General features: G+C 34.8%; 1 protein-coding gene across 1 annotated transcript; it reads left to right on the top strand.

Moving 5' to 3' along the window:
- The first annotated feature begins 1,143 nt into the window (after positions 1-1,143).
- On the top strand, positions 1,144-10,154 carry LOC134845973 (tropomyosin alpha-4 chain-like). The gene is made up of 7 exons (XM_063863121.1): positions 1,144-1,749; positions 6,350-6,498; positions 6,868-6,913; positions 8,037-8,108; positions 8,489-8,559; positions 9,110-9,302; positions 9,620-10,154. Exons 1-7 carry the CDS (start codon positions 1,639-1,641, stop codon positions 9,716-9,718), a joined length of 741 nt encoding a protein of 246 aa, XP_063719191.1. The 5' UTR covers positions 1,144-1,638; the 3' UTR covers positions 9,719-10,154.
- Positions 10,155-12,306: the final 2,152 nt, after the last annotated feature.

The following is a 12,306-nucleotide window of genomic DNA, read 5'->3' on the forward strand; positions in this document are numbered from 1 at the left end:
TTTTTGGAATCTAATTTTTTAAATTTATAAAAACTGCAAAAAATTTGAAAAGAAAATTTCATAATTTTTTTTGTTTTTGTTGTCGTTTTTACACAAGCAAAGCTTGTGTTCTAGTATGAACTCTCTTTTTTTCCAACCTAAGTTGCAAATATTATTGCGAGGCACATATTGTTGAGACAAAATGTGTTCATTTCGATCAATAACCAGCTATTAATTAGAGCCAATGTTAAGGATATGAACACAGACTATTATGTTACAATTAGCTCTTTAGATTCAAGGTATCATGGATCTGTAGCGTAGATGTAGGGAAGGAGACCAGCAACGAAATAAGAGGGTTAGAACCTGGGCAGGGTCAGATGTTTTAAATGAAATTTTTAGTATACTAGCTAAAATGCGTCCGCTCTATAAATTGAGGCATGTTATTTGATATAAATTTTTTCAAATTGACTTGTATTGCTAATGCGTCATACTTGCCGTGCGTCACCTTAGAAATTTTGAAGAGTCAAAGTTTACTCGTTCAGTTTTTCCCAGTAGCGTTCTCGGTCATATTTTTGCTTGTGTATGCGAAGTGCAACTTTGCCTCTCTGTTCTGGAAAAATTGTTTTTCAATTTGCCTTTTTAACTATGACTGTCGAATATGTCTAATGCTTTTCGCCAAAAGTCCAGAAAGTGCATTATAATTTTGTCCTGGCCGCTTTATGTCTAGCGTCGCTCTGTTACCTGAGATCTGTAGCAAATTTTGTTGATGAAATCGGTATTTGCATTCCGGCGGTTTGATTTTTGTCTCTCGGAGAAGAGAGAAGAGGGGCAAGAACAAAGCTCTCTAGTTTTTTTTTATAAAAACAATTTTTTGAAAAGGCTTTTCGTATCGGAACACTAAAAATATCAGAAACCAAAAAGGAAACGTATTTTGATTTAAAAATATGACCCAAGACCGACCCCCCAAGACAGGCTGAGGAATTACACGAATATAAGTCGTTTCACTTTTACACGTTTAAGCTGTTGACGCTCCATTTTCCAGTTTGAAACCTGAAAGATGCGAACAACAACAAATAAATCTATTAGTTGAATGCTGAGGTATCAGAGCTCTTTCCATTGTTCCGATCTTCAAACCATGACTTTAATTGCAGTCGTAAAACCGATGTTTATTTTGTGATTTGATTTTTTCAGGTCAGATTTGTATTGTTATACCATTTATTTTGAACCGGCAAACGATAACCGTTGCTGCATTAGAGTTGTGTACAAACAGCGACGAAAAGATCACATGAAAAAATGATAAATATAGTTTGAAGAGTGTGACGTGACAAACTGGCCTGCAGCATTTGAACGTCTAAAAAAAGCAAATTTACGAATAAGTGTGAAGATTTGAGCATTTTTTTTATATGTTAAACTGCACTGATCTAATTCTACCAACTTATTCGTTACTTTGAACTTTACGACTTTGTGGTCTGTTTTCTTTTCGATTAATCATACGTTTAGCGTTTAGAAAAGGTATAACCCTATATTGATAGTTTGGATTAATTTGTCAGATTAATTCCTGTTACTGGGATAAGTGTTATTGTCAGAAGTGAGAGTAAATAGTGTTAATTAGCTTCGATTCGTTATTATATTTTGGAGTGAGTGCTTGTTGTTGTTGTGATGGCGGCCAACATTGAGAAGATTAAGAAGAAGATCCGAGGTCTCACTGACGAAGTGGACGAGTGGCACGACAAGGCAGACCACTTCGAGAAGCTGGCGAACGAGAACAAGGTGTTTATTTTATGTAGTTTCTGGCCCACTCCATGCTAAAATGAACATAAAATTACGGTATTGTCGCCCTTTTAAAGGCGTTCTTTCCCTTTAACTAAGACAAATCAAATATTCCGAAGTAAGTATTACTATTTTCTTTGATGTGTAATTAAATTAGCGGTAATCAGTCTTTTTCGACTTTCCTATCATTTTTGTACATATTCTCGCTGAGGATTTTTTTGGAAGCTGAGGATTTTATTGTTCCGACTTTCTCGTTGTGGTTTTTTAGACAATTTTCGACTTTTTAACTATTTGACAGATTTCACCATTTTTGACAGATTTTTTTTTCTATATCATTCAAAAAGTATTGTTGTCTTGAGCTTAAATTTGAAAAGATATTTCACCTGTGATCATTTTTCGTAAAGTTTTGGCTGTTTAAAGATGGCCAATTTGGGACAATTAACACGCGATGTAATTCGCGAATAAGCAGAGATTTTAATCCGTCTTAGAAATTGCTCCGATTAGTTGAAGTAAGCTTATTTGCCATATTTGATTTGTTACTATGAGCAAAATATATCCCTTTGTAGTTTATATGGCGTGTGGGGTGATAATTTTCACAAAAAATCTCGGATTTTAATTTTTTTTCATGTTATTACTGCTCCATAGACCTTAAAAGGTAGTCGGAACATTCAGGGCTTCGCCCTGTTACGAGATGTCTTGGGTAAACCCTGTTGCGATCAGCTTTTAAGTGTATGTTATTTAAAAATATTTTGCATATGTTGATGCTTTGAGCTCGAAAGGACATATTTCATCTGTGATTGTCTTTCGCAATTTACTGTGTTTAAAAGTTGCCAATTTGGCAGTATAAATGCGTAGCGCAGGCGATGAATTGATCCAATTAAGAAATCATTGCAAAGATAATTGAGGCAAGCAAGTTGATCCAAATAGTTCGCTAATAGGCGCAACATTTATCGTTTGGTTCCGGAAATTGGAAGATTTTCAAGAAAATAGCCGACGTTCCAGTTTCGGAAATTGGAAGATTGGTTCTGCGAATTGGTTCTGGAAATTGGAAGATTTTCAAGAAAATAGACGAAGTTTTAATTTTAAAAACTTTTTATTCGTCAAACCTTGGAAGTTAATTTTCGAAAGTGCAGTCGGAACATTCACGGCCCCGGCCTTCTTCAATGCGTGTCGTGTAGCATGCGGCTATTAGAATTTAGTTAGTTTTCTTACAATTGCAACTAAAACTCGAAACTGATGTGTGCTGCACATCGTGTCTTTACTAAACAGTTCAATACAAAACAGTCAGGAAAAGTATGAAGGTGAACAAAAAAACAGTCCGATACAAAACAGTCCCAAGAAATAATTGTTTTAACAAGCCGGTTAGCCGAGAATTGACCTTTGTTCAACAAACATAAACAACAAAATAGTGACCGCCGTAGTCGCGCCTACGTGTTGCGAGCTTGCCAACAGAAGGTAGGACCCTATACGAAGTTTAGAGCTGGTTATCCCCGCGACCTTAAGTTAGACTGTTTTTGTATCGGACTGTTTTTTTGTTCCTTACATGATTTTTCGGGCTGTTTTGTATTGAACTGTTTTGTATATGCACCGCCGCTCATACACGTGAAATTTCACGGTCGTGCGATTCTATCCTTGGAGAAGTTCGATCACAAACACACACAAATAAATACATACATACATACATTCTTACTTACACACATACAACTATATATACATACATACATACAAAAATATATACATACATACATACATACATACATACATACATACATACATACATACATACATACAAACAAACATACATACAAACATACATACATACATACATACATGCACACATAAATACGTATCTACCTACATACATACATACATACATACATACATTCTTACTTACACACATACAACTATATATACATACATACATACAAAAATATATACATACATACATACATACATACATACATACAAACATACATACAAACATACATACATACATACATACATGCACACATAAATACGTACCTACATACATACATACATACATACATACATACATACATACCCGTGCACCAACTCTTCTTTCTTTATATAAATGGAAGATTGAATTGAATTGAGACGTTTACCATATAAATTTTAAAATATCTGCTCATCTATCTATTATATATTTAAATGCGGGCTTCACTATCTCGCCATGTTTAAGCTTCTTCAACGTATTATTTTTGCATGTTTAAGCTATATCGTATATTGCAATGGTTAAGAATTTTTTTTCGATTTTCCAATTTGGTGTTAGTGGTTATTTTACCGAGTTTAAATTAAGTAGCCCAATATCGAATTAGGGGTTATATATTTAAATGGCGGGCTTCACTATCTCGCCATGTTTAAGCTTCTTCAACGTATTATTTTTGCATGTTTAAGCTATATCGTATATTGCAATGGTTAAGAATTTTTTTTCGATTTTCCAATCTATCTATTATATATTTAAATGCGGGCTTCACTATCTCGCCATGTTTAAGCTTCTTCAACGTATTATTTTTGCATGTTTAAGCTATATCGTATATTGCAATGGTTACGATTTTTTTTCGATTTTCCAATTTGATTTTAGTGGTTATTTTACCGAGTTTAAATTAAGCAGCCCAATATCGAGTTAGGGGTTGCGAATTTGGCCTCCAATTTTGAATGCCCGAATCATTTTCATTTTAGGCAACGAGATAAGACGATTTTTGAGATTTTTTCAAAAATTATTTGAAATTTCAAATAACAAAATAATTTAAAAAACTCGAAGTTCGCAACCCTGTAGTTGGGTGCTATCGGAGTACTATCGGAAATCTTGCCTCCAAATATGACTGTTCAAATCCTTGTAGTTTTCGAGATATGACGTTTTTTGTGAATTTTTCAAAAATTTTCAGAAACCTTAAATTATTATAAGTTTTTAAAAATCTGAAATTCCCAACCCTGTAGTTAGGTCGTGTCAAAGTACTCTCAAAGATTGCGAATCTTGCTCCCAAGTGTGACTGCTCAAATTTTAGTAGTTTTCGAGATATGACGTTTTTTGTGATTTTTTCAAAAATTTTCAGAAAACTTAAATTATTATTATTTTTTTTAAATCTGAAATTCCCAACCCTGAAGTTGGGTACTGTCAGAGTACTATCAAGGATCGCGAATCTTGCCTCCAAATATGATTGCTCAAATCGTTGTAGTTTTCGAGATATGATGTTTTTTGTGATTTTTTCAAAAATTTTCAGAAAATTTTAATTAATTATTTCTCCAAATTTGAATTTCCCAACCTTGTAGCTGGGTGCTATCGGAGTACTCTAAGGAGTTACAAATCTTGCCTCCAATTATGACTGTTCAAATCCTTGTAGTTTTCGAGATATGACGTTTTTTGTGAATTTTTCAAAAATTTTCAGAAACCTTAAATTATTATAAGTTTTGAAAAATCTTCACAATGCAGTTATTAGGGTTAGCGGTACAGTTAATAGAAGCAGTAATTGCCAAGTGAACAAATTCAATTTTTTGCAAGGAAACGCAATGAGGGCGGCAACGTCTTACGTGTTTTGGACAGTTTTTCGGCAAAAGTTTTGGGCAATTTTTTTTGGCAGTTTTTAGGGAATATCCAATGTAGTTAAATTCAGACCATGCATCCGTCAATAAACTTTGCTTTTCGCTGTCCCTTCTGAGTTGCTATCATTATTTGCGTTCTTTGAATGCTTGATTATGAAATAATGTAGAACGAGCAATAAATTTTTCGTCCACGTGCAAGTGTTTTAGAATATTCGATGTTTCGGTTGGTGGGTTGCTTGTTTGTCGGAAAATTGAGTCTCATAAAAATTTGAAAGTTTTGAGAAAATTTGCTTAGAATTATGTCAAATATACACTATGACTCAAAAAATTTCGAGTTAAAATTAGTCAAGAAATTCAATGAATAGTTTTTTTGGACTTGAGCGTTTTAATGTAAACGGAGTCTACAAAAGTTTTTTTAATGATCACCTCTGAGTGCCTTTTTTATACTTGGCGTTTGTGGAGGAGTTTTTTTCGTTTAAAAATTACTGAGCGAAATCGAAATTAGTTTTTTCTTTAGTGTTCTGATTGGCGCCTTCAATGGCTGAAATTTTCATTTTTTTAAATTAAAAAAGACTAAAAATGGCATTTTTTTAAAATTGGAAACAAAGACTGGTGAGATGTGATAGCAAAAAAAAAGATGTTTGATTGGCTTATCAAAAAGAGTCCCTTATGGAAAATTTTGAAATTTAGATGTAAATTTCCAATTGTTTGTTGGAGTTGTTTCTGTATTTCTGGGTGTAAAGTTCCTTCGGACAGTCAAATTTTATTGCTAGAGTGATATTTTTGCATGGATTTATATAGGAGTAAGAAAGTCATGGCTGTGACGAAAAGTATTAATATTGACAAAAATATGTCTAAAACATTGTTAATTTTGATCTTTTTCGCTATGAGTGAAGAGTTTGGATTAATTGAGCTTCTTGTGAAGCAACACACTTCTTTCGGAAGATTTCTTGGCATTGGTGAAGTAATACACTTCTTTTGTCTCTTTTTGTGTTCAAATACGAGAAGATTTGGCATTGTGTTTGTGAATGGTTTGAAGGAACGTGCGGAGACGGCGGAGGCTGACGCGTCGGCAGTGCAGAATAAGTTGCTGCTGACAGAGGCACAGGCGGACAAGGCGGAGGCGAGAGCAGCTGAACTGAACAGCAAAGTGCAGGACTACGAGAAGCAGACGGACGAACAGGAACAGTGAGTAGTTCATGTTTCTTAACATTCATGGATTCCAATTTCATCTGAAAACGGACATCATTAGTCCAATGGCGATCTCCCGTGGGTTATTTTAAGATAAATGATTGATTAACTAAGTCTGAATGCTTGAGTTTGTAAATGTAATGGAAACAAGCTGTTCTTATTCAGCTACACACAATTCGTTTTCTTATGGTTAGATATGAAATCCCATACTAGCCAATGCGAATAAATTATTACAAGCGGAATAACTAATTGCGATTTCAAATAGAGCTGATTGGTTGTTCAATTAATTGGAAATATTATTATAAGAAAGGTGGGTGATTTTCAACTACGGCTTCAGATATTTTAATAGGATTTTCATTGTTTCAGAGAACTGAAGAAGTTAAGAGTTCGCATCTCAGAAGCGGACAACAATGTAAGCAATGTTCCCTCCTCAAATTGTATTGTGTATCCATTCTGAATAGAGTATGAATATTTACACTTGCGAACTTTATTGAGGTAGTGTTATAGTACGACTCTTATCTTTTCTAACTTAAGTCGCAAACATTGGTGCCTATTTTCGGGACCTTTACTGCTATTTGATAGCATGTACTTTGACATTCGATTATATTTAAGTTGACACAGTTGATGCAGTTCTAATTGTTCAAATGAACCGAAGAAAGCTATTTGTTTAAATATCAGTAGAATCATAAAAAATCGATTTCAGAAATTTTCCAACTCAATATATCTCGCAATATTTTTTAAATGCTTATTTTATACATAGTTTGGCTTTATGCTTTCGAATTTTTTATATGCAAAGTTAGCGTGGATGCCTTCAGTTTGTTATATTCCAATTTATTACATGCCACGTTGTGTCAATTAGTATTTGGCGCCACTTTTGCTGCATTTTGTTAGAATATCTAGCTGCTTTGTTTGTGACTAGTGTTGGCCGATAGATAAGCGTCCGTGGCCGAGAGGGTGGCGTGAGACTCCAAATTTTGAGGTCGCTGGTTCGATTCCGTTATGTATCAAAGTTTAACTCATTTGAGGATTCTTTTTTTTTCACTTTAAAGGCTGCTTTGTTGTCGTGTTCTCGCAAGTGTTTGCGAAGCCCAGCTTCGCCTCTTTGTTAAAGTCTTAAGCTCCTAGGTTTCGGATTTTTAAAAAAATGGATAGTTTTGCTGACATTTTTTTAGATCGAACAAATTGAATTCCCGAGCTCTCTAAAATCACTGAAAAGACCACACCCTATTTTTGCAAATTTGTGCCGCAGGCGAAATTTTGAAAAACAGGCAAAATGGTGTTTTCAGGCTCCCCTCTCCCCTAAATCTGCTACTGAATAAGAGCCTACAGTTGGGTATGATTATTTTTCCGACTTTCGAAGGAAATGAAGGAAAATATAAGCTTGGGGTGGTTTTTTCTCCAGACAAATTTCGACTTTTTATCTAGCCATTTTTGGCGGGAATTTTTTATCATCTAGAAGATATTTATGTCAAATTTAAAAAGATTTTTTTAACTTGTGATCATTTTGATAACTAAATACTGTTCTTTTGATGCAGGAGGAAATCGCACAGTTTAGAATGAAGGAGGCGACAATGCTTCTCAAACAGACAGACATGAAATACGAGCAGGTCAGTCGAGGCATCCAATTTTATCGTTGTTTCTCTTCGATACAAGTCTGAAAGATGCGTCACGTCATTTGAAACATTAGAAGATTGAAAGAAACCAAGCAAATGGTTGCTTACGAAGACTTTGAGAAAATTGTCCATGGGAGACATCTTTATCTGGAGGCACCAACTATCATATTTGTACCGGAGTAAACTTAGTTTTACTCCACAAGGGAAAGCAACAGCATATGAGCAGCTCAAATTTATGAGGATATTGGTTGTTGTATCTGTCCTTCAAAAAATAGCTAATAATGAAATCGCTCTAATTTTTTTAATTATGTTTGCAATCGATAATTGGAAATCAGTCGTATCAATTGATTGTAATGGATTAATTATATTCATAGGCAGTGCGCAAGACAGTGGCCTTAGAAGCAGATTTGGAGAAGGCAGAGGAGAGGGCGGACTTCTTTGAAAAGTGAGTGCATAGTACTCGTAGTACAATACGAATTTGTAGAACAATACTTCTCACTCATATTCTGTAGTCAACGGCCGGCAATGGTAATTTTATCCTAAGAAGATAATTAATATTGCGTAGAGAGTTAATCCTGCGAATTAGTCATAAGAGCATCGGCGACAAATTTCGTAATTGATGAAAGTTACGCATCAAATCCGTCACCCGCTTGAAGAAGGTTCTTTGGTCGCTGTGTATTTAAAAATAAGTTCATTCCGAATGATTAGTTGAGTATTACGATGTACGACTGTTAGTTCACGAGTGCCTATATAAAACGATCCATCATCCAGAAAAAAAGAACATGAGTTTTATCGCTTGATTCGGACATTTTTGTCCGGAGCTGTTCTTTGGCCCTAAATAAACGAGTGCGAATCTTAGTTTTTGAGCCATTAACACGCCCATTGAGTATCTGGGCTCTTTTCTCTGGTCAATTGAATTCTTTTCAGTTATATTTACTTAATAATAACTCATTTCTCCTACCTTTCTAACTCGTAGCCACTTGTGGTCATTGTAGGAAGGCGAAGAAGTTGGAGAAGGAGATAGGGAGTCTAGGAAACAGTGTGAAGAGTTTGAGACAGATGATAGAGAAGCACGAGGTGGAGTCGGAGTCCAAGGACACCCTCATTCGACGTCTGGAGGAGGAGTTGACCGAGGAGACCAACAGGGCCGACCAGGCGTCCCTCGAAGTGTCCAAGTTGGAGAAAGACGTCAGTAGATTATTTATATCACTCATAAGAATAGATATTTATATTATATTTATTCAATATATCTGAGCAGTGGTTTACCGAGGAAGTTTAGAATGCCGTGCGCTTTTTCTTGCAATTTTTTAAGACCAGCCGTTTTTATTAGGCATAAAGTTTTCTTTAGTCGAATGTAATTTTTTGAGTAATGGTATCTTTTTCATATTTATTGTATGATCACCAGAGGTTCTTGCGAACAAGTTTAGTTGATTCGCTATGATAAGTGAGATATATTCGTGTTAATGTTAATAGTTTCTTGAGACAGAATAGGGTGGGTTTTTTAGATTGACGAGCTAGAGACGAACTTCATCACGGAGCGAGAGTCGTTTTCGAAGGCCCAGTTAGAACTAAGGGAAATGATGCGAGAGTTGACAGACGAATAGACGAACAAACGAGTGAAAAGAAAAGATCTCAGACTTGGGCTCTCAACTCAGAATCTTCGTTGAATGAAAAAAAAAACGACAACTTAAATTTGAAAACTCTCTTTTTCTACAAAATAAATTTGCAGCAATTTCACTTACTTAACTTTACAGCAATGATTAGGCAATTATTAACCTGGCTCATTTCAATCGGGTCATTACATTACCAGATAATTCCATTTTATGGGTAAATTAAATTACAGCTACATTTTATGTAAATTATTTGATTATCGGTATTGGAAAATGTTTTTTTTTTGAGATCTATACTGCATTGGGCTACAAAAATTAAATGTTATTGTGTTTTTACATAATGTAATTTCGAAATCAATGCATGGAGCTTTTCAACTATTATCGCTAAACATTCGAATAATTTGCATTCCAGTACAAATGAAAATATTTATTGTCTTCTGAAAATTCTCTTCGTAGATCGCCTGGATTTCTGTATATCATAAGTCAAGAAGCGCAGTGTTAGCAAATATGGAAAAAGGTTCCCTCACTTTCTTCGAATGTCGGAACATTAACAGCAAAATATGGGTGGTAGGCTGAAACATTTTCCTTGTTTCTTAATATAGTCAAATCTTTAACGTTTACAAGGTACTAATAACGAACACAGAGATTGGAACCACCAAAGCTTTTTTAAAAGCCAGATAATTTTGTTATTAAAACTGATGTCAAAAAGCCATGATATTTATCTCAAGGTTAAATCAATAAAACAATTAGTTCTGGCCATGAATATAATTATTCGAAAATTAAAGAACGAAAATTAAATTTCGATTTTTTTACATTCCTAAACTTAAAAGAGGTGTGAGACTAAGAAAAAACGCTTCGCTAAATGATGGGAAAAAAAGTGATTTACAACCTTATTTCAGTTTGGCACGTGCTCCAATGCCAAATAAGTGTTATTAAACGCAGTGAAGACTCTAATATACGTCTTGGTGTTTTTTAGTTCATTTTTTTCTAGAAAAACTTTCAAAATGCTCTAGTAACTACAGATCGTGGCTCGATCGTGGAGATGGCCAAAAAAACGCACAACTTCTAATTGCGAAAAAGTTTTTTAGATTTCTCAAATATCTCAAACTTAACCAAAAAGTTTTATCATAAAAACGTTTTTGAAATTGAACTATCACTAAGGCTGGATAAGTTTATAATTTGAAATATAGTATGCTAATAGTTAATGTTCCAATTATTGATTCTCGAGGCAACTAATATCTCTACTTGAAGAAGAGTGACTACCTAAAAACATCACGTAGACTCAATATATATGAAAAACTAAGGAAATGGTTAACAGTCATCAAAAACAATTAATCAACCTTTAATATGAACCAAACAGTGACCGATATAACTGAGGATACAGCAGTCTAGGAAGAAGTATTCACTAAAAATATCACAATGGACAAAGAGGACAAGGAAGAGGAAACAGACAAAAAGGATGTTTCAGATGTGCAGCAAATGATCATTTGCGTAAAAGAGCTCAAAAATTATTTCGAGAATGGACGAAGCAGAAAAGTTTTTTCTTTTTGCATCCAGAGTAATTTTTGGTCAGCTTCAAACTGCGTGAAGATCCTTGGGCAATGCAAAGTTTTATTGGAAAAAAATCCCAGTTTGAAGCTGCCGGTAAATGATTGAAAATTGCAATTTTGTATGGTAATAATAAATAGGTACAACATAAACTGTTGAAAATATTTTGACCTTCAAGCTTAAGTTTTTCCAATCAGTTCTTTTAAGCTTAACCTTTGTCATTTTGTCGACGTTTTAGATCTTTTATTTTTTTGAAAAAATGCATGGCTAATCGCTTATAAAAATGAAAACTGTTCCAAAGGTATCGGCTCTAAGTTATTCAGTAAGCAAATAAAAATTGTTCTGAAGGTATCGGCTTTAAGATATTGGCGTTTTGTTCGTTTGTTTTCCGTAATTCAACTTGGTTTCTCTTTTCCTGATTTTCCATATCCGTGGTTGATTCGGATTCGCCTGGGCTTTCTGATTTTAGAAGAGGGTCGTCGAAAACCTCACCTGGTGGTTGTGAGAGGACATTTGGGTCGCAATGCTCCCTCAAAGGGATGGCAAGAAAAATTTGTTCATTCCAGGTTTCCCAAGGTTAAGATGGGTGATATGTTGGTGTTGGCCAGTAAACGGGAACTTCCAGTAGATTGGACTTCTCAACATGATTCATAATTGCTGGCTGCGCCAAATGATATGTCTGAATTTATCTATGCTAATTGTATAACTAGGAATAAGAATTGTTAAAAGACTAGAATTAACTTCCAATAGATAAAATACAAATCGACAATCTATGCTGTTATCTTTCAAAATGCATCAGGCAGAGTTAACATAATTCTCTCACTCAAGTGTCAATCACGGAATACATGTCCCGATAGTGACACGTACATTTAAATCAACAAAGCTAGACGTATTACAGCTACAGCTAAACACGGTACGCTGTGCCGTACCACAGATGGGGGGGGGTGAGGCTTCGAAGGTGGCATGCTGGGGGATATGTGTATGCGCGGGGTGAAAACTTAGGGTTGGCAACAAGGGAGGGGATAAACGTACGC

This window comes from Symsagittifera roscoffensis, chromosome 5, assembly GCF_963678635.1.
Source record: "Symsagittifera roscoffensis chromosome 5, txSymRosc1.1, whole genome shotgun sequence".
Classification (NCBI taxonomy): domain Eukaryota; kingdom Metazoa; phylum Xenacoelomorpha; order Acoela; family Convolutidae; genus Symsagittifera; species Symsagittifera roscoffensis.